Source organism: Micropterus dolomieu, linkage group LG05 (assembly GCF_021292245.1).
Source record: "Micropterus dolomieu isolate WLL.071019.BEF.003 ecotype Adirondacks linkage group LG05, ASM2129224v1, whole genome shotgun sequence".
Taxonomy (NCBI): domain Eukaryota; kingdom Metazoa; phylum Chordata; class Actinopteri; order Centrarchiformes; family Centrarchidae; genus Micropterus; species Micropterus dolomieu.
The window spans coordinates 29,204,295-29,228,328 of NC_060154.1; the positions used below are offsets into that span (position 1 = coordinate 29,204,295).

The window sequence follows — 24,034 nt, forward strand, 5'->3', positions numbered from 1 at the left end:
TCTCTCTGTCTCTCTGTTCCTCTCTTGCCCCCTCTCTCTCTCTCTCTCTCTCTCTCTCTCTCTCTCTCTCACCCCCAACTGGTTGAGGCTGATGGCCGCCCCCCCCCCGGAGCCATGGTTCTGCTCGAGGTTTCTACCTCTGTCGCCTAGTGCTTGCTCTTGGTGGGAACTGTTGGGTTTCTGTAAATAACATAACAGAGTACGGTCTAGACCTGCTCTTTTATGAAAAGCGCTCTGAGATAACTGTTGCTGTGATTAGGTGCTATATAAATAAAACTGAACTGAATTGAATTGAATTTGTATTTGACCTGCATCATCAGTTTGAATTTAAACTTTATAAAACGCTACTGCCTACAGTAACATTAGCTTAAAGAAATTTACTTGGTGCTCAAGAGAAAAAGCATGAGCAGGCTAACAGCAGCACAAGTTGAAAATCATACATCACCTTATTGTTAACGTTTCCCCTTTCTGTGGCTGTAGTGCTGGCAACAAAATTAACTAAACAATCTCAGATCTGCTTTGGGGTGGTGACCGACTGATACATGTTTCCCCTTACCATAGCTGGATGCACTGGCTGTTCAGACCATTCAGTACTACAAACCCCTTTGCTGGAACTCGACCCGACTCACCGGCTTCTGATACTAGTTCTCACACATACTCACTCCCCTCGACACGCTTAATAAATGTCAAATTGCAGCACGTACACTGAAGAATACCAAAGAGACCACTTAGGCCTTTCAGGCTCGCTAGATTCTTTTCCACAGTCAGACATTAGACCCAGTGCTTGTTAGCTGATCAGTCTGTGGATATTGTTCCTGCTGCCTATGGACTTCTGACATCTGACTCCTGTAGTTTGGTTGATGATTACTGATAATAATAATAATCTCCATTTATTATTTTTATGATCCAACATTAATATGAGTTGGAGCACATTCTATATGTGTGCCTGCACTCCTGAGGCCTGAAAGGTGTGCACCTAATACTCGAACAATGTATTTTTTGGTGCACTTCATATCTTCTCCCTTGACTCAGATTTCTCTCTAATTCTCAGCTACCATTACAGTACCTACAGTATTTGAAAGTACACTTAGGCTTACATATTGTATAATAACTCACAGAACACATATCATGGAAAACTCTGTGTCAAACCAAATGGGTAAATGGGAAAAGCAGTGAGGGTAATAATGAAGTGCAGGAGACAGACATCAGTACCTTGACACAACGAGTGGGAGAATCAGCATCTTCAGCATCCTCATCAGCAGCTCTCCGGGAAACTGGAAGTACTTTACCTCCTGTCAGGGAGAGAGAAGAAGAAATAATGGTCACAGGTAGTTTTCTGAAGAGCATTAGACAGCTAGTGAAAGGAACTTGATGTTATTCAAAAAATAATGAACAGGAACAAGGCATTGTTAGGATATCTGGAGCAGTGCCTGAGCTGAAAATGAACGCAATGACTGCAACATTATAAAATTGAAAGGAAGAGTGAAGAATCTATTTTTCTTTATCAACGAATTTACAAATTGACTATAAATGAGCCACGACTTGGTAACTTGGAAATCAGGAAAGCTGAATTATTTCTTGAAAAGTCTTTGTGGAAGTATTAAAATAAAATCCATTTAGTTCCTATGTAAATGAGGCATTTTCCTGGTTAGCACAGAATAAAAGTGATGCTTTCAGTTTTTTACACAATAGAAGCAAGCCTTTGATGTTTCTTTGTAAGAGAAGTTGGCTCTGGTCATCAAAAGTCAGACTGAAGCTGGATTTACTTGTGTGTTAAGAGAATACTATGGTGGCTGGGTGGATAATACATTAGCTATAACTCCTTATGACATTAATACAGCTAATATGTTTGCAAGCAGTTGTCAGTTTCACACAATCAGCAGACACAGAGCAACATTAGCACTCGTTGTGGAGTCATGTATCTGACCACCTGAAAAATGTAAATGCTCTGTACTTGCATAACACCTTTCCAGGCTTTTCGACCACTCAAAGCGCTTTTACACTACATCTGCATTCATTCACTGAGCCTAAGTGCTCAAACAGAAACTAACATTCACACACTGGCGGAAAAGCCACCAGAGGTAATTTGGGGTTCAGTATCTTGTCCAAGGACACTTCGACATGCAGCCTGGAGGAGCCGGGGATTAAACTGCCAACCTTCTGATTAACGGGCAACCCGCTCTACCTCCTGAGCCACAGCCTCCCCTGTGTGCAATTTTCACTCTCCTTTTAGATTTGATTTAGCCTTCACTAACACCTGAACAAAACATCTGGCTCTTTAGCTGCTAAATGCTTCGCTATGTTCACCAGCAAGTCGCTAATACTGTCTGCCTTTGGGGGCTGGGCAGGTAGTATACAAGGAGTTAATCACACCTTTTTTGCTGAAAACAGCTGCCTGTTGCTAGAACGGCTTAATGAAAATGTAATTTGGGGACCATAGAACCACAATAATGAATCAAAAATGGCTGAACGAAGGGAGATGTGTTGATCAGTTGACTACTACTTTGTTTTAATGCAAGAAATCACTTCCCGCTGGCTCAGACACTCACGAAGCAAGAAGGAGTCTGTGTCTTGACACGCTGTCACTGGCCTGTATTGCTCAATAGGCTGTGTGCTGTTCCAGAGACTTGCGTAAGTGGAAGCAATATTTTTTGGCACATGAAAACTAGAATCACTTGCTAAACGAAGGTAGAACAGGGTTATAGAAAAGGGAGTCAGTGAGCCACAGCAAAATACAATCTAATTTGAAATTAACTGGAGAGCAGACATAAATTTCATCTAAAGGCCTAAGAAGGTTGGGTGACACTTTGGGCAGAAGTCTTCAGATCTCACAGGCTTTTTGTGTATTTGTTTCATTGCCCGCTGGGCTTTACACTGGCGTCGATCCAAAGCAGCAGTGGACAGCTGTTCTCTATGAGCTCTGCTGTCCCATCCCCTGCCGCAATACCTCATATCTCTGTCAATATTAACTTGGCAGTGTGTCACGTGTTTAAAAAGCTTCTTTCCTCCCAAGTCATCTCTGTGGTCATGGTGTGGTTTAGGCTTTCTGCCACAATAGTCAGTGTTTGACAATCCTGCATTTTAAAGTGTAGTTGTTGTTCACATACTTGTAAACAGCTCATGGGGAAGAGGTAGAATGACTCGATGGTTTACATACTCAGCTTAGCTCCCTGTTCACATCCTACCTCAAGGGCCGCACTTGCAGGATAATCTTGTAGCCTCACTGCTGGGGTCCCTCAGGGTTCCGTTTTGCACAGATTTTCACAGATAGACTGGGCATTTAAGAGGAAACTGATGCTCTAACAGGTCAGTGACCCAAACAGCTAAACTGAATCTGCATTGGCTTTAAAAACAGTCAGTGTCCCAGCCAAAATCCTAACTTAATTCCTATGAAAATTGATAGGATGATATAAGGTCAACACTTAACATGCATTACCCAAACTGAAAAAGAGTCTAGTTAAGTAGATGTAGAAAGCACATTTTAAGGAATTCATACTTAGAGCCTTTGAGATAACACGAAAGAAAATCTTTCTCTTATACATTGTTACATTTCATTTACAGTCATGTGGCAGCAGGGGACAAACTCTTGCCATTCACAAGTAATGTCATAAGTTTTGGCTATGAAGTCTCAAGTGAAGAAAAAAAGGAATGTTGTCCTAAATATTGTGTTCTCATGGAATTAGGAATAGCAGCAACATTAGGCTAACATTGCTCCATCCATTTGTTGACCACAATTTAGGCTTTATATCTAAATTTGATAATCTGGGGTATCTTTTACTGTAGTAATATTGTATTAGGATATTATACCTTCTTATCTTATATGTTATTATTATAAAAGCTTGGATTAAGTAAGACATGGCTTTGTAAACCTCATCTTTGTCATTTACTACTACTGAGGCGGGATGAGAGAAAAAAACGGTTGTTGGTCTGAGACCAGTACAGTATCTGCTAATCAAAAATTGTGTATTGTATAGAGCGGATGGGAATGAGAGTGAGGTTAGGGATGTCAGGGGAGATGAGAGGACATTTATTGAGGGGCTGCAGGGTGAGGCCGGCGCATAATGACAGCTAAAGAGCTTTTCTGTTGGGTATTAAGCAGAGAGAGCTTAGTTTGCTGTATAAGAGCAGGATCAGCACTCACATACAACCAGCAGAGAAGGTCTGACTCTGCTCTGCTCATCTTGCACTCATGCATATGGGTGAATGTGTATTTGCCTGCATGTGTTTGTGTGTAAGTGTGTTGTTTGTGGTACATAGGGCAAGTGCAGCTGTTTTCAAAGGACAAGTCAACAGGACAGCCACAGTTTGACAGGTTTAATCAGCCAAGCAACGGCGTAACATCACCTAGGGAGACACGCACCAATGTGTTTATTTTACTGAATTTGATGATGAACTCCGCCCAGCTGATGTTTCCACCACCACTTCATTACAATTCCGGCTTACACTGGGAATTGTAATGAAGTGGTGGTGGAATTTTGATGTAGATGAATTAAAAAATGCAAAACTTGATGCTTTTCTTTAAAAGAAAGAAATGAGTAGAAACAGCATGTATTTTCAGTTAAGTATAATCCTAATCATAAAAAAAGAGTACTAAAGCCTTGAACATTAACAGTCTCAAAAGCTAACAAATTCATTTACACTGACCTTGATAAAACTATTGATACTATGACTTCATATATATATATATATATATATATATGCGCATATATATACTGTATATATATAGTACATATTTTAATTTAACATTTCTTCATGTTGTGACTGAAGTTGCAAATGGAACATTACCTGTTTAGATCTGTCAAATTCTTCAAAGTATGACTTAAAGGAATACCTGAATGTCATTCAGCAGTAGGGTGCTGTGTTAAACACGCATGGTAAAATGGCCTTTTCTGTGGATGAGATATGGCAGAATAATTGAACTCCATGATAGCCATCTTAATCATAACATATTGCTGAATATGATAAAAGCATGTAGAAATGCAGAAACTGGTATTCAAATACTTTTATCCCCCTGTGGGATGACTATTTGCTTTGTTGTTTGTTTATCCTTATTAAATCCACTTCTGGTGTGCAATGACATTCTGTCATCCATCAGCTGATCCTAATTTATCTACAAGGGATCCTGCTGTGACCTGTGGAGTAAAACTTAATCACTTGGAGATGTCGGTAATTGTAAACTGAATTTTAGTTATGAGACCACAGAGAGACCTGAAACATGGACTAGTGTATAAAATTATAGGCGCATCTCAGAATATTAGAATATTGTGAAAAAGTTCCCCTGTAATTTAAGTCAGAGTGAAACTTTAACATATTCTAGATTCATTGAATATTTCAGGCTTTTTTTTTGTTTTAACCTTGATGATCAAAAATCCGTATCTCATATCCATATCTCTCCCGGCTCTGCTACAGGACAAGCTCTCCCAGCTGAACGTGCCTGACTCCACCCGCAGGGGCAAGGGCCGGCTGCAGCGTATCATTTGCTCTTCTTTCTCTTCAGGACCTGTACACCGCGATCCTGGACACAAACTGTTTCAGTCACTCCCCTCTGGCAGGAGGCTGCAGTCCATCAGGACCAAAACCTCTCGCCACAAAAACAGCTTCTACCCTTCTGGAGCTAGCTTTATTAACAAGGCCCGTGTCCCTCACTGACACTTCCCCCTTCACTCTAAAATACTGTATATATATATTTTATTTCACATCATTGCACATACTCGGTAAATTGCACATATTTGTTGTTTGTTGTTAAAAGTTTATCGTTATTCTTCTATATTTTATATTTTGTCAATCTATATTTACCCATATTTATATATGTCTAGATTTACTTATGTCAACTGTATGTTTGTCTGTTTGTCGTGTAGCACCTTATCTACAAAACAAATTCCTTGTACGTGTAAAAACTACTTTATAATACAGAATTTATAATACAGAAATGTCGACCTTCTGAAAAGTTGAACAGTTCTGAAAAAGGTTAATTTATGCAGTCAGTATTTGGTCTAGGTTCCTTTTACATTAATTACTTCATCAATACTGCATGGCATGGAGGCACTCAGCCTGTGTCACTGCTGAGGTGTTATGGATGCCCAGGTTGCTTTTGTAGCGGCCTTGAGCTCATCTGTATTGTTGGTCTGGTGTCTCTCACTGTCCTCTTGACAATAACCCATAGATTCTCAATGGGGTTTACGTCAGACGAGTTGACTGGCATACTAAGCACAGTAATATCAGCAAACCAGTTACTAGTGGTTTTGGCCCTGTAGGCAGGTACCAAGTCCTGCTGGGAAAAGAAAATCTCCATCTCCATAAAGCTTGTCAGTAGATGGAAGCATGAGTGCAAAATGAAATCTCCTGGTAGATGCTGCATTGACTCTGGACTTAATAAAACACGGTAGACCAACACCAGCAAATGACGTGGCACACCAAATCATCACTGACTGTGGAAAGCTCACACTGGACTTTGAGCAACTTGGATTCTGTGCCTCTCCACTCGTCTTCCAGACTCTGTGACCTGTTTTTCCAAATGAAATGCAAAAATTACTTTCATTTGAAAAGAGGACTGTGGATTAAAACCAAAAAAGGAAATATTTTACTTTATATGTCATAAATCTAGAATATATGAAAGCATCAATATATGAATATCGAAAGCGTTTTGAATTAAATTAAGGAAGAAAACAATATTCTAGTGTTCTAAGATCCACCTGTAATTCAGCTTAACATGAACAGCCTCCACCTGTAAGCTGTCCATTAATTGCATTGGTATTTTATTTTATATTTTGTATTTTGTATTTTGGGCTTTCTGTTATGGGTTATTATATAAATCTATCTAGTTTGATAACTGCAGAAGCCCTAGGCAGCCATCAGTTATAACTCCATTTTCCCATGATAACAGGATAATGTTCTCGAGATCTAATAATCAGTGTATGTATCAGTGCCATTGGAATTGGAATCTGAAGAGGACAATAAAAAACACATACAGGAAGGAAAAAAAAGTTGCTGAGAAGGCAAGTTGAACACACAATTCTTGGATTACAAGAACTGTACTCTACCAACTGAACTAACGAGTCACACTAAAAAATGATCTTATTATCAAAAGACATTATTTTAAGAAACGCATTGACCACTGTATTCAGCTATGCTTTGATATCTCGAGATCATGAGATAATTAACCTATTATCATGGGAAAACAACAGTTGATATCTCGAGATCATGAGATAATTAACCCGTTATCATGGGAAAATGGAGTAAAAAAATTGAATGGGTGGCCGCTTAGGGCTTCCGTAGATAACATCATCCCCCATGAACTACTGGTCATACCAGACCAAGCAAGGCTGAAGCAGAACAAAACCCATCAGTGCATTGAAATAAGTAGTGGTGAATTGTTTTGCTTATACTGTATAAGCAAAACTATAGTTTTCTATAGATTTCTTCACAGATTGGCTATAAAATATTTTTTTGTTTTCATGGGTAAAACGGTAAGATGGTTTAAGTCAAACCATTAATACTAATGCTGCTGCCATGGACGTCGTTGGGCCTACTGTAGGGGGGCTGAAGCTATCCTAAAACGGTCCTAAGCCCTCCCCCAAATATAGTAAGGCTTAAAATAATAGTTCTGGTTGTTTCCTCTGCATTACAATTTAAATACCTACTGTGGTCAGGCATCAGTACCTTGAGGGAAGCTGCATTTCATCCAATTATTTCATCGCTACTCTGCCGAGCAACATGTGGAGCTAATTAGCAGAGTTTCAGGAGCAGGACCTCAAGTCAATCATGTCATACCTGACACTTCCATAAATGCCCAGCTAACGCACCTCCTCTTCTTCGCTCTCGCATTCTGCATGAAGAACTGAGACTGAGAAACACCACACCGAGCACACCAAGCTACTAACGTAGGCCTACTAACAGTACTCACCCCATTAGAGAATGGATTCCATCTCGCTCTCCCTGTCCGACGAAGAACTATTCGATTAAAAGCAGGACGACCACATCCACATAGATCCAGCATCTGAGGCTGAAAACTTCTCCACGATCTCAGTGCCCGAGACCCCGCTCCCACCGACCAATCGCTCAACCAGGAAGCGTGTGAGTACACCAAGTACCCACTCAGTGTCTTCCATTGTCCAAATCCCACCCGGTTCTTCTCTCATCCACATCCAAGACAATTACCATTCACAAATCATCTGACTCCCTTTGCCCACCTCACTCAGCAGCAAAAAGAGGGAGAAGAACATCAAGGACAGCCCGTCACCGCTGCCGTAATACTCCAACTCCTTCGCCTCCATGGACAACCAAGAGCTCCCACAACCTTCCAGACTACTCTGGTATCACAACCCGCAGCTGGTCGCAGCGTCACCACGCGAGGCCCCTCAATAACCAGCATTCTTTCAAGATATCCGACTGGACTGTCGCCTCACTTCAAAAAACGTTGAAGGATCATCAGTCCCACCATTCCGCCAACACCGGGTGACTTCTGGATGACGTCATCACGCATGCCCCATTGACTCGCTGTGACGTCAACCCCACTGTTAAAGGTGCAACTCACCCATACCAACTGGTATGGGTGAGGTATGATACTGGTGAACTGGTATGGTTCAACTTCCTTGAACCATCCAGTTCAAGGACCACAGGAAGATCAGCATCAATTACAAACAACATCACGCCATCCATGCCTTCTACCATCCAACCCCAGCCACCTTGTCATCCAACAGCAGCGGGAGAACCTGGGACCAACATGCCAGTGCCCCCCGCCGTCCAATTCTACCAACTACAGCAGTATACCTCGGAGTGCCGGGCACCACGTTGCCACCCCCACCCAGCTGCCTACTAACACCTACTACAGTAGCAGGCTTTGAACGCGACTCCTGGCACCGAGATGCCAACCATCCACTTCTATCAAAGACAGCAAGCAGCTTCAGTCGGGGCCTCTGGCACTGGGATGCCAGAGTCGTCAGCTTCCTACAATTACCAACCACAGCAGCAGGCTCTAGCCATGACTTCAGGCAACGAGATGCCACTTTCTACTGCTATCCACTCTTATCAACTTCAGCAGCTTTATCAACCCCTGCAACTCCCGTCAGCTGGAGCCCCAGGCACTAGGATGCCAGGCTTTCCTCCACAGCAATTTTCTTATTCTCTTTACTAAGGTCTTCCTTTTCAATACATTCCAACCCAACAGAGAGCCACTACCTTCCCACTGTCCTCAGCTAATCCTCCTTCCCACCATCCTACCACCTCTATCTCCCGTCCTTCACCTGTTCCCACCAACTGCTTGTTCCAACCAAGCAGATCATAGACGGTAATTACATAGATCTCACGCTCCTAATCATGTAGTCTCTCCACCAACCACCTGCCGAGAGTCTTCTTGGCCAAGAAGGGCTCTCTTACCCTAAAGTGAAGAAACCTACCTGAACCTGAGAACTCACCTCCACAGAATTTGCTTATGCTTTCTCCCTTTTCAGGGATGTTCTCTGTTCCCAATTCCCTACCTTTGACGACAACTTGACAATCGTCTTCAATCATCCGCCATTTCACAACTTCCGCATCAGCCCTCTCAACGTTGCAACTAGGATATACTCTGGAAAGAAACGTCTTATCATCGATCTCTCAGCACCCCACGGCAGTACTATTCCAAGCACCAACAGCTTGATCCCGAGTGAAGACTTTTCCCTTCACTTCACCACCATCAACCACGCCATCAGCCTAATTAAACTCACTGGTAAAGGATCATGGCTCTCGAAAACAACAGCACCACCTTTCAAAGTCCTCCCCATCCATCCTGAGTTCTGGCGTTTCTTTGGCATCTGCTGACAAGGGGTATATTACTTCGCAGTTAGGCTCACCTTTGGCTGCAAAAGCAGCCCCAAACTCTTCGACACCCTGTCAGAAGCCCTTTGCTGGATTCTGATGAATAACCATAAGGTTCCATTTCTCAACTCTTGGACGACTTCCTCATCATTTCCCATCCCTCATCACCACCCGCTTCAGGTCTGGTCACACTGACATCAGTATTCTCCAACCTCCCACTGGCAGTAGAGAAAACAGAGGACCCTTCTACATCCCTCGAGTTCCAGGGGATCACCCTAGACACAAACCTGTTCCAGGCTTCTCTTCCAATCGAAAAGCTCAACCACATCAGCCTTTGGATCTCTAATTTTCTCCTCGTCATTTCGCATTATCCTCCAAGGGAGAGCCTTTATCTCCCGCCTTCTATCATTCGCTTCCTCTGTACCATCTCTCTTGGGTTCTATCTGCCTGGACAATCCAAGCCGCACAGAACTCCGTCTCTGGCTCCACCTTCTCGCCAACTGCTCATCCACACGACACAATGCCGTTCCTTCTATCGGTTTTGGGGGTTTCTTTAATAGAACGTGGTTCACAGCAGAGTGGACCTCTGAGCTTGCTTGCATCAGCCAGGCTTCCTCCACTCTCTTTGAAATCTACCCAATTGTAGCTGCCACCATTGTGTGGCACCATGAATAGTCAACAAAGTCCATCATCATATACACTGACAACCTCGTAGCCATGGACATAATCAATAAAGGTCGCTCTAACTCCTTTTCCATCATGCCATTCATACGACGCTTAACCTGGCACTCAGTCATGCACCAGTACATTCTTTTTGTGGGTCATGTTCCCGGCCATTTCAATGTCATTGCTGACTCTCTTTCTCGCTTCTCTTTCCAGAAGTTCAGGCTCTTGGCCCCCGATGCAGATACGAATTCTGCAACAGTTCCACCATATTCGGCCATGACATTCAACATGTAAATCCTGTCCTAATACCCCTGATCATCGACTCCCAGAATTCAAGAGCCAGCTCAAGACCCCCGCTGACTTCCCCTCACGGCAGACTGAATCCGGCATCTGCATCCACACCATCAGTGCCGGATTCAGCATCCCTCATGTGTCTGGAACCTTAGAAGCCTTCCTTTCAACTCCGCTGACATGACTGGATTTTAGACCTGTCGCAGTTCTCAAACGACACCGTGGTATTCTACTCAAAGCAAACTAAAACCAAACAAACCGGCCAGCTCACTCCTGTCCAATCACCTCTTAATCCTTTCAAGACCCTCGCAAACTACCTGCTACTCCGGCAATCCCAGAGCACAACCATGACCAATCCTCTTTTCTTTTCTCCGAGTCCAGTCTAGTGGCCACTCGATTCTGGTTCCACCATCACCTTCACTGTTTTCTCTCTTCGGCTGGCATTTCTCCCGTTCATTACCCTGGTCACTCCATCAAGATCGGAGCTGCAACTTCAGGCCTCAGAATAGTACTGTACCCTTCTATGGGTTGGAGCTTTATTTTGCAGACTCAAACCCTGCTATGGTACCTAACAGATACCTACACATATCCTATATAAGCTATGTTTGATGTACAGAGAGACAGAGTGGCCATCAGGCTGGGTCACTCTCCAAGCTGCTGCAGAGCTTGTAATTGATGCTGAACTCCTTGATGTAATAAACTTTTATGATCAAGAACAGTGTCAAGCGGGTTTCTTCTCAACACATCATCGCAGCATTATAGTTCGGACACCACAGTAGTCAGTAAAAACTAGATGTCATAGTGTCCCTGATAATGCTGTTGTAATGGTACTGAACCCCGATTTGCCCCTGGCAGCTGTTCCGCCAGTGTATGAATGTGTGTGAATGTTAGTTTCCATTTGAGCACTTAGGCTCAGTGTACTGGTGAATGCAGATGTAGTGTAAAAGCGCTTTGAGTGGTCGAAAAGACTAGAAAGGCGCTATACAAATACGGAGCATTTACATATTTTAGGAGAGAGAAAGAAGCAGGAGATTGGCAGGGCAGCTTATTCTGAGGGAGCTGATGTGATGAGCTCAGTAGTGGTCTTCAGGTCAGTAGTTGTCTACAGGTCTAAGGAAATGTTTTTTCTAACAATAGGCATTTGTTGGTAGGTCTAGGCACCAAAGCATAGAATAAACTAAATTATTTCATGATATTTGAAACATTCTGACCAAGTTCACTGTCTGCATTCACTGGCTGTAATAAATTAAATAAATATGTAGATGTTGCCTAAATGGTAAGGATATACATGACACAAGTCAATTATTCCTTCTGACAACAGGTTATTAAATTCAGGTAGTAGCCACTTTAAATAGGATCCTTATCAATTGTATATTTATTGTACGCTTCTTTGCAAGCCAAACTTCAGAGCAAAATCACAATCTGATTGAACCAATCTACAGTACAGTAACAGTAATAAGTGTAATTAAATAGTATTCTTTGGACTTGAAACTTATCAAATAGAGAGAGGAATTAGATGTTGTATTACTTTATCACACATTTACATGAGCAGGTGGTTAGCATTTACGGTAAGTCATAGTCTACAGAAGAACTCAGCAGGAGCACAGTCTGGCCTAAGTAAATTCCCACCATGCAGGTTTGATGTGTCCAAAAGCTAACATTACTGTAACTTTTGTTCAGAGGAGTGAAAGAAGAGAACATGTCTGTTGTTTTTACATGTTAACATCTTGGCTTCTTCACTGGTTGTTGACACAAGTGGAGTTCTAATACAGTAACAAAAGATGCGAGTGCAAAGATTTTTGCAAGCGCAAGTTACACATGCCAAGCACCCCCCTCTCTTTCAATCCTAGTGACATTCTTGGCTGCTGCTTATGTAATCTGTGTTATAAATCTCTGACATCCCTCACAGCACCACATAGTGAGATGAATGTTACCAGTATTTGGTTGCATTTGACTTTTGAGTCAATACAACTTTTTAACAATCACCATTATATTTCAGCTGGAGGCTATGCTCACAGATTAATCACATAGCTACAATAGATGCTTTTAATACAAAAGTATTAGTTACACATGGTGCTTTGACAATAGTTTCCTCTGATCTCAATTGCTAATTGCCAACAAGAAAACAGCTACTGCAGCTACCAAAAGTACTGTGCTCCTCCAATTTGCAATTCTAATGTATTTCCAACAATTTTACAAGACAATAGCTCTCCAAATGACTGAGCAAACCATAGACAGTGTCAGAGATTCTTTCAGGGGTTTATATATTTATGAGCAGGATTATGGAATATGTAGTAAATATATTATTAAACAAGGCTAGAAGCGGATGTGTGGAACCTCTATATAAATATATGCTTACTCAGAGGACACTCAGTGATGTGCTAACATCAGTAGCCTGTTACAGGTGGTCTAGTTAAGTAAATGTATCTCGTCTGAAGTTACGAACTTGAACTCACCAAGGTGATTCCAGCACAGCTAAGGTTGATTGCAATTATTGGCACTATTGGATAGGATTATGTATGTCAAACATTTTGTAATTTCTTGGAGCAACTACGGTGGAGCTATTGTACGACAACAACAATTGGATGAATAGTGATAGTTTCTGATGACACTTTCTTTGTAACATTTTACCATTCTATTTAAAAGCATATCAAAAGTACTCCATACCAAAAGAATCTTCAACACTATTAGTGCTTTTTGTGCATCTGCAATGTGGGTTGTATGGATTTTCTAATGAATGCCTGTATCATACAGCCTATGTTCAAATGGTATAGACCAAATAGGACATATTCTGGTTGCTGAAGGACAAAATTAATGTAATGTTCTAGAAAAGCATCATACATTTCTACTGTTGTGTTCTTGTGTGGAAACTGTTTAGCATGTTCATATAAAGTGCATAGTTTTTCATGAATATTCTTTTGTAATTTTGTCTGATACAGCTCTCCTCAGAAATAAGTCAGGTCTCATCTTATCGCACTTTACTAACGCCAGGCGGGCCCGCAAACACAAACACACACACATACACACACACAAACAAAAACAAATTGCCCACAATTCCATGTCTGCTCTTGACCCTCAAACACAGCCTCTGTAAAGGCACTCTTATTTGATGTACAATTAGAGAAAGCATTTGTTTGATTGAATTGTAATCCCCTATTGTGAAAGTAAAGGAGGCACGGGCTATTTTAAGGCCTATTTGAGAATATGACAGAGCTTTAGTCAGAGGGGTGATGGGAAAGAAAAGGCTGCATTTTGTTTATGGAGCCCCTCCATAAAGCTGCTTGGGATGCATTTAGAGTCATGTGCTGAAGCTGTGACATTTATTAACTTCAGTCTATTTACGGGAGGCTTGTCGGTTGTTTTTGGCCTGGATTTGTGCATTGATGTATTCTATGCATCTTTCAATACATCAAAACCACTTAAGACTACACACACACACACACACACACACACACCATACCTCACTGCATATAGCACCCATTTTAGTTCAGAGGGTGAATGAAACTGCTAACACTGCTGCAATTTAAAAAGCTTTGCTGGCATGTCAGAATTGTACTAATAAATGTAGCCTTTAAGCAGATAAAAGAAAATATTTGACCTTTGGAAGTTTTTCATTTGACACTTACAAAAGCCATTTGAAGGATACAGCCAGTCTAATTTTCACTTTTATAAAGCTGCACAATTTTCTAATTTGCTAAAATACTGTGAACCTATTCTTGAAAGTTGGAAAAATGATCTTGCATCACGCTGACACTATGAAATGTATTCTGTATCTGCTTGTTCAAACATTTTTGAAGCTATGTGATATTTGCACAGTCCCTTAAAATGGAAATATGTATTTGTCAGTATTGTCAGTTGTAGATCTCGTGCAGTATTGACGCTCTGTTGATGCTTGTATGCTGTTCCTCAAATGTAAGTCACTTGGGATAAAAGTGTCTGCCAAATGAGTAAATGTTATGTAAATGTAATGTAATGTAAATATTCTGGATGTCTCGTACATCAGTCGTACCAGTAGTCAGACTCATGTATTTGGAATCTTTGGAAACGTTGGCCACCTGGAAGGTGGGGAAAAAATTACAATTACAGGGGTGGAAGAAATACTCATGTCCTTTACTTACGTAAAAGCACCAATACATTGATGTAAAAATGCAAAATACTTGCATGTAAAATCTTACTTAAAGAGGTGGTATTACGCACATTTTCAGGTTCAAAATATTATTCAGGGGTTGTACCAGAACAGGTTTACATGGTTTAATTTTCAAAAAACACCATATTTTTTGTCATTCTGCTCATTGCTGCAGCTCCTCTTTTCACCCTGTGTTGAACGCTTCGTTTTAGCTATGGAGTGATACATCTTGTCTCTAAATGATCTTTTTTGGGAGTTGCACTTGCGCAGTTCCTAGTTAAGGACTACTAGCCAATCAGAAGCAGAGAAAGGCGGGTCAGCGAAAAGCTTCGATTCAGCTGTAGGCTACATGTTGCTGACCAGGTTGGCAAGTTGGACTGGAGCAAGAGTTTCAGAGTGGTGAGTTATTAATCTGTAACAAAAGTATCTTTCATCCATAAAGTTTTAACTGAGCTCTGTCTCTACATCACAGGAACAACTTTATGTCCACTGACTGCCTGGAGGGTAGCTAGTGTTTGGAAGGGAGAGGAGAGCTGTGTGCTGCAGCTCAGTGTTTTTCCACCGGTGTTTTTGAGGGTGCGTAGCCCCTAGTAGCCGCTTGGTAAGCGTTATATGACACGTATTTTCATTGTGACGTCACAAGAAAGCGAAGAAAAGGCTGGACTACAAGCGAGCTGTTTTCAGGCAGTTCATGCAGCCTCTCACTGTTGAAGCTGGTCAAGTGTTTATATACAGTTAACCTAGGGGTCAGGCCCCTCATTATTCATTATGTTGACTTTTAGGACTTTTCTCCAATCTTTGGGGTTTGCTTGTAAAATATTAGAGAGTTTGTCCTATTTGGGCCTTATTTCAATGAAATCATTAAGAGAGGAAATTTCTCTCTGGTGCAACTGCGAGCAATTTATAGACATCTCAACAAGGAGCCTCAACAAGACACAAGTGGTTACCCAAAAGGTTGGGAACCACTTGAACCACCGCTTAAGTTTTAACAAGCATATACATGTCTATTATGTAAAAACTTGACATGTAAAACGGTCAAGTTGTAGTTTAGTTGCTAAATACATAGGTTATAGTACAGTATTTCCATCTGAAGTGTAATGGATTAGAATAAAGTAGCATAAAATGAAAAAGTACAAAAACCTCAACATTTGTATTAGGTACAATACTTGAAGAATATATACTTAAATACTTTGTTACCAGGTTACTGTAATTATATGCTTTTGGTAAATTAACAGCATACATAAATCTAGTAAAGGGCACACACATGACTGCAGCATCAGTTTGAAATTGTAGGGAAAAATCCAGTAAAGCAAAAGATTATCTCCCAAACCCCATCTTCTGCCTGCATTATGTCACACTGGGTCATGGTGGGGGTAGGGGACAGACTGACCTGCTCTGTGAGGCGTCGTGTCCTCAGAAAGAATCCCAAAAGACATCCAATGACCACAGCCATCACCGACATGATGAGGAGCCCATTCTGTTTGCAGACATTCTTCACCCTCACCCACACTGCGTCCAAAGCCACAGCCATTGTGAGTCACCTGTCCTGCGCCCTACCAGCAACCCATAAATGTACCCAACCCAAAGCCTTAAATCCCGGCGTGAGGATGAAAAACAGGAGCAAAAAAGAGTGGAAGAAGAAAAATTCCAGGACTGGATGGGATGCTATGTAAAATATCCAATCGCCGTGATGTTTTAAAGCACCTTTAGGCTCAGCATCCCTCTCGTCCTGTCGCTGCAGCAATCTGCACTAAGCTAAGAAGATCCTCTCACTTTCCAGGCATCCCCTCCCATCCTGCTCCACCCATCACCGGCCCTGTCTGTGCTGACCCACCGCTAGGGGGATCGAACAGCTGGCAACCATGTCCCTGGGGTTAACGTCACCAATCCTGTTAGTGCACTACTGTATTAAACAGGTCTGAGGCTGGATTATAGATCCATGAACAATTTGACAAAGGTTAGCAGGGTGGAGCAACCACCGGCCTCCTGAACCTCGCACACTGCCAGACAACAAGAACTCTGTCTAATATTGTATAACACAGTATATTTTGGTTTCTGAACTGCTTTTTGAAGCACAAACACTTGTAAGATTGTTGTTGATATGTTGTTGATGGATAAATCAGTAAAGCAGTGTGTCCATCATTGAGCTGCATTATACAGCAATATGACCTCCAACTAGATTTTAAAAAACTATATGTAATACAGGTAACAGAGACAATACAAATGAACACATTTCAGTATGCACTGACAACACATAGTGACATTACTGAACTTTATGTGTTTGGTATTAATGGTCATGTAGTCAGGGAGGTGACCTTGACACACGCACACAGTTATCTTGTGCACTGTCCAACATGTACAGTATATTTCACCCTGCATTTCACCCTTTGCTTTAAACCACTTTTATCTTGATGTTGTCTTTACGATGGTTCGGGTTATCATGGTTTCAAATGTGTGAGGGTGAAAGAAAAGGTGTGATGTAGGAGGGGTTGGTGGCGCGGTGTGTGTTCTTTCTAGTTAATGTAATTATTTCAACTATTAGGCTGGAGGGGGCTAGACTTCGATTTAACATCATCTTTTAAAATGATTAATTCTGCTAGAGTTCATGCTGGAACCCTTTTTTTTATAAGTCGTGACAAACCCTGCAGGGATTCACCCCTCAGACTCGGTTTTAGCATCTTTCACCTCATTGTTTTGTTTTTAGGGGCAAAAACTTTACTGATTTGGTTCAGCCCCTCTCATCAGCATTGTCTTCAGCAGCAGGCAGCTGTTTTCAATGAAGAAGCCCACCGTACACTGTACACTACCTGCCCAGCATGAAATGAAAAGACAGATAAGGTTAGAGACTGGCTGGTGAACATAGTGGAGCACTTAGCAGCCAGGTAATTGTTTGTGATAGTGATTTATAAGGTGAAAATATGTAAATGTTAAATAAAATAGGCATAAGTAAAATCAACCTGCATTTTATTTTTATGTATGTATTAGCTACGCAAAATGGAGCATTAGTGGCATTACTAACTTTAAGACAGATTCTGAATTTGAAATTGCAATCCCTTAACTAGGCATTCCTGAAAATAGTAATCGTATTACTGTGAGGCCTTGATAAGTATTGAATTACTGTCCAACATGTCATGTGTGTTTAAATCTGAGCTGGGTTGTGACACAGTGCATATTAACAGTGTAAACTATCAGTGAAAATGTGCTAGGTTCTGCTCAACATTTAGCAGGATCCTACACTTTCCATAATGCAACTGGGTAGCATGACTTCATTAGACCTTCACTGCCTGAAAAATGCACATATCTTTTTATCACCAAATCCCTAGCTTGTAACGCCTGATGATATCTTCAGGGTGACATCTCAGACTTGACAAAACTCCTCCAGAACCTCAGAAGCCAGTATACTACTGTTTTCATGGGCCAAGTGCTACTCCCCATGAGGTGTGATTGTCGTGTTGTGTGTAAAATCAGAATGCACAGTAGAGAGGATAGAATTGCATATTAAATAATACAACATCAGAAAAAGCACACAGTGACAATCTCTGGGATAATAAAAAAGTCAGTGTTAGGTACAAAAAACATGAATGCCTAGTTACATCATCAATATTATTATAATCATTGTTATCTCAACTTTAATTAGAATAACAAGTGTCCTCTGTACCATTATTATCATATTATAACATTGGAGTGGTCAAGTAAAAATAAGTCAGTGTTGTTTTTATTGTCTTATCTGAGGCTGTTACACCTGAGATACCAAATTAATTCAAATTAACTGTGTGAAGGGAAAAAGCAACATTGATTGGTCCTCAGGGCTCTTATAGGAGCGTAAAACAAGACAGTTTGCTCTAGTTCATTTACTAGGATGACAGCTGTTTTGGCTGCTTAAACTCTCCTTAATGAAAATAAATTTGAGATGGTTAAGGACAAAGAGAAGACATTTTCATTTACATGAGGGCCAAAACTCATTAATTTGGTATTTGAAATATGTTAACTGTGTATGAAATTAGGAATAACCTATTTGGTATTACCTACCAGTGAATTTCTTAACTACTCACAAAACAACTCCAACACAGAGACTGATTTTTGAAGAGTAGTGAAATCAGGCATTCCATTCAGTTTCACACAGAGGTGATACTCAACTAAATATTTATTTTCTCCCTAATTGTCTTCCATTATCCAATCCCCTTGTCATCTTCAGTGTTAGAAAAGATTACCTCATGCAAGAACACTTTTCTATTATTGTTTGGGAGTATAATTTTGGGAGCTTTTTATTTAATTCAACCATTCCTGGATGGAACTTGACAGAAAAAAGTAATATTAATGTTAATGTAGTATAATTATATGCATTGAACTGTCTGCAGCCCTTGGAGGTCAATGGAAATCTGAAGGGATGTGTTTTTCTTCTTGGTTGGCTTATTGGCTCATTATTTATATTCCAAACACAATGTCAAAATCATAGACCATGATGAATATGAAATTAGTTAAGATGTCTGAACAAGGATAAAACATACATTTACATCTCTGCTTGTGCCAAAAGTTTTTTTAGTCTCACATTTGAATGTCTCTGCCCTGTCTGAAAATTCTTTGAAAACGTCTTTGAATATATAAAATGCTGAACATTCACTAAGCCCAGTCCCCATCAACTTCTGTTGCTTAGACAGGGAAATTGAAAGAGGGGGACTGTTTCACTTGGCAGATGTACTACTCAAAATTCTTTGTAATTTATAAAACAATGCGTCCATGATTGCAGACAGAAGACAAAAACAAGCTTATAATTTCTTCATTTTGTCAGCTGAAATGAATGTCACTAGCAGGTTTGATCGGCTGTACCTAGCTAGCTGATTAACCTGTTGCAAACAGGCGCCTTTTTCCAGAAAAAACGCCAAAAATAACATAACCAAAAAGAATCAGTAATAACTCCTCAACCATTTGGCCTAGATGCATAATTCTGGTCACCTTTGAAAAGTCGGAAGCTAAGGAATATAAATCCATTGTACATTAAAAATTTATTTTACTATTACAGACTACATGGAGATGCAATAAAGTAAAAATCTGATAAAAAAAGCTATATTTTAATGCAATAAACCATCAAAAGGAAGCTTATAATGCAACTGAATATCTTCTAATACTATCTACTCAAACAGAAACTATCATTCACATACATTCATACACTGGCGGGTTCAGTATCTTAGTAGCCCAAGGACACTTTGACATGCAGCCTGGAGGAACCAGAGATTGAACCGCCAACCTTCTGATTAACAGGCAAACCGCGCTACCTCCCGAGCCACAGCCACCCCTATTGTATTGCATTGCGGTATAGCCTGTTAGTCAAAGTATTCTATGATTATATGAGGATGGAACCAGAATTTACAGTCGCGAGGACAGGGAAAGTGTAGCTTCAGGCAGCCACGGCGGAGAGATCTGACACGCACGTTGCGCAGACAGATGTGACACTGCACTGATGACATGAATAAAATTAATATAAAAATTAGGTAAAAGAGCATGACATACCTATATATTCACAGCTGTGTTTTTCCTAATTACAGACAGGTGATTTCATGAACAAAAATAATTAATTTTAGCATTGTGTTTTGATTTTCACGTGTGTTAATGTTCATTGACACTCAATGTGCCGGTAGCCACAAGCTACAGGCCTGTAAAGCATGGGTGTGTTTGTGGTGACAGCATGGACATCGTTAGGCTTATTTTAGGGTGCTAAAGCCACACTAACATGGTCCTAAGCCCCCCCCAAATAATAATAAGAAAAATAAGTTGTTGTTTTTTTTTTAAAGTGCTGACATGTACTCAACAAAGAAAAGCAAGTATATTGATAAATAATTTAGAATAATACAAATATAAATTGTATTTATTAGCTTAAAATAATCCTTCTGGTTGTTTCCTCCATAATTTAAATCCCTGCTGTCCCCATAGGATGTTGTTGTCAGTTAAAACTAAATGTCAAAGTGCCCTTGTATATCCTTCCATTCATTGACCATGGATATTGAAGACATCTTAGGGGAGAGAGAGAGAGAGAGAGAGAGAGAGAGAGAGAGAGAAGCTGTGATTGGCAGGGTAGCTAATTCTGAGGTCAGTCTCTGGTCTACAGGTCAGTAGTGGTCTACAGGTCAGTAGTGGTATATATATATAGTAATTATTACTCCAAATCTTTTATTCCTTCCAAAATCAGGTTATTAAATTCAGACAGTAGCCACTTTAAATAGGATCCTTACAGCTTACGTATGTATGCTTGTGTTGCAAGCCAAACTATAGAGCAAAATCACACTCTGATTGAACCAATCCACACCAATACCTGCTGCTCAGGTACGTCTTTGTGCCCACATACTTTCACTAAAAAAGCCTCTTTTTTTGCTGATGTTCACCTGATGCTTTTAAAGGCATCATGTAGTCTTTGTTGCAGCTTTGAATTACAGTTACAGTTACAGTTATGCTATGTTAAAGGAGACCTATTATGCTTTTCCACATTTTATGACTTATCTACAATGTTATAATGTTGGATGTTCATGTTAAACATGGCCAATCTTTTAGGTTAAAGCATTTATTAGAAATCACTGTGAGCAAAAACCTCAGGTTTCCTCCTGTTCTGAATGCTCTGTTTTGAACTGCTTTTTCTACCAAGGGCTCTGTTCTACTTATTACCGAGCCAGACAGAGCTGATGTTCCATATATGGTCATGTGCTCCCACAGTAACAGCACAGCAACGCTCAGTCTGCCTGTTCCGCCCAGCAATAACAGCCTTCAGGTCTTGGACAATCAGAAGACAGTGGGCTTTGAGAAAGGGGGGTCTTAAAGTGACAGGAGCATCTACAGCTTGTTAAGAGACAGGCTGAAATGAAGGCCTACATGAGGAATCAGTATTTTTTTGAACTTTGAATCATGCAAAGCTTCTATACAGGAGTCACAGAACTACAATACAGGACTGGAAAAGCAGTATAATAGGTCTCCTTTAACACTTATAACAGGGTTATCTGACCTTTTTGCTTGGCTAGTTAGCTACAGTAATGTTAACATTAATCAACCAGTGTTAGCTGCTCTTTGAATCCTGGGCAATGAGAGCAGCTAGCTGTGGTACCTGTGCCAAATCTGATTAAAAATGGATTAGACCAAGTTATTATTTTTCCATCTGCATGTGTGTTGACTCAGTAGGGATGATATTACATGAGAAAGTTGTTCTACAGGAGAAACATATCTGAAAGCAACACAGAATGACTGAGAGCTTCACTGACTTACAGTAAGTTCTGTTGAGTTTTAGATTTTGAATTGTCTTCTGCCACCCAAATTTTGCGTTTATCTTTGCATAAATTGATGCAGGAAAGACAGAAATTGGTGCAGAAAAATTCACCAGAATGCAGGATTGTCCGTAGGTGTGAGTGTGAGTATTGGATTTAAACATTGAAGCAAAAAAATTGCTCACACTGCTCTCAACATTGGAATACATAAGAAAGCATTATGGTTTTCTGTTCTGACAAAATAACTTTACTGACAATCAGATTATGTTGCTCTCTCTCCGATGAGGGGTTTCATTTGAACTAAATGTCCCAATTTAAGCCACCTAATCAAGTTGGTCAGCCCATCTCAGGACCAGTCCGGTTGTTGGGCCAAATGCCATAGTAACCATAGTAAACTTGTGAAAGTGACAAAACCTCACCTATGCACCATTGTCCTGTAAAAACTATTTATTTATATATATATTCAGTGTTTCTCACAAAATGACAGTATATTTCCATTTCTAGTAGCTTAGGTGATTTTCTTAATTAACCATTTTAATTCTACTTCATTCTCCACCTTTATTTTATCGTTCAATCTGCTCTGTTCAACCTCTGCTGCAAATACAGCGGCTTGCCCTACTGCTTTCTTTTTCTCTCTCCCTCTGTTTGTCAGCCCTGTTGACTTTCTCCATCAGCAGCGGGTTGTTTTATAAAGTGGCCAAAATTACACACCACTCGCGATTTCCACCCGCGATTCCGTTTATAGCTGCGGGTGCACTGTAAAAAAAGGATTCTGTGGTCATGTAGATTTGAATTAATGTATTAGGTAAAATATATTCAATATGATTGCGTTTTTGATTTTGGGGCCAATATTTAATTAAATTTCAAATAAAAATATTTGGAATAAAATCCACCCATTGTAGTTAAATAAAACATAAGCATTATATTTATGTAATCCCAAATAGAGAGAATATTGAGTGAAATCAAATTAATATAATCAGGCAAGTTTTAATTGAAAAACACTTCCTGTCAAGAATTTCCATGATGCATGGCGATGATGGGAGTTTTGTTAAAATTAGCTAATACGTCTCCAATTTGTTTGAAATACAAAATTTACTTTGTGAATTATGTTTTTTTAAATGTGTCTGTTTAGAATGTAGTGCTTTTTGTTGGTAATTCTCAGTGAGAGTGAAGTGCCTGTTTTATTTGAAAAGTTTGGCTGCACTGATCATTGACTGATGCCCTTGTATGGTCAAGTCTACAAGCAAATGACAACACATTTGCGGCCATGCGGGGGTCCCCTGCCTAGCCGGTGGCCTGGGTCGGCTGCACCCATGCTATCTTCCTTATGTGTAGATGATTAATACTCAATTATATATCATTGATATATATACACTGTAATTAAATTTATTTTTACTAGTACTATTATTTATTATTATTTAGTTTATCTTTTTCAAATCATCTCAATATTTTTGTTTATTTTATAATTAATTCTGTACTGTTTTCTATTTGAATCTACTCATATTAAATGGATAACTATTAAGGGTGTCATTTAATTAATATTTACTCAATACCAAACATTGTGAAATTTAATTAATAATATTGCTTGTAATCTGTTGCCTCATTTTTATTGAGTAGATATGGTGTATCTTTTCTTACAGTGTGCAGTAAAAAATCCACCTTGTCTGATTCTTATAACACGATAGCATCTCTCTCATTGTGTCTCTGTAAAACGCTTAAATGGTGTCGCCAAATATATTTAATAGTTAATGTACCTGAGAGGCTGCCCAAGTAAAGCCCATTTGTGGGAAACACTGATATTATTATCAATCTGACCCAAAAATGGGTTTGCCAGAATTGCCAGATGGCCAATCCGCCTTGCTGTTGATGGACAGGATGAGAAATTGCTAATTGTAAAGGGTGGTGTGAACAC

The 24,034-nt window shown here is 40.2% G+C and overlaps 2 protein-coding genes across 3 annotated transcripts in view; one reads left to right on the forward strand and one right to left on the reverse strand.

The window, feature by feature from the left end:
- Window positions 1-16,409, reverse strand: part of slc1a7b (solute carrier family 1 member 7b) — a 39,518-nt gene extending 23,109 nt beyond the window's left edge. The window contains exons 1-2 of one of the 2 annotated variants that reach the window (XM_046050756.1): window positions 16,269-16,409; window positions 1,213-1,292 (exon numbers count right to left, since the gene is read on the reverse strand). In XM_046050756.1, coding sequence (XP_045906712.1) covers window positions 1,213-1,292; window positions 16,269-16,409 — 221 coding nt within the window. The remainder of the gene's footprint in view (window positions 1-1,212; window positions 1,293-16,268) is intronic. The other variant, XM_046050757.1, reaches the window with a different exon arrangement.
- The window catches only part of tbl1xr1a (tbl1x receptor 1a), a 402,448-nt gene that overhangs the window by 96,128 nt on the left and 282,286 nt on the right, over window positions 1-24,034 (forward strand). The window lies entirely within an intron of this gene.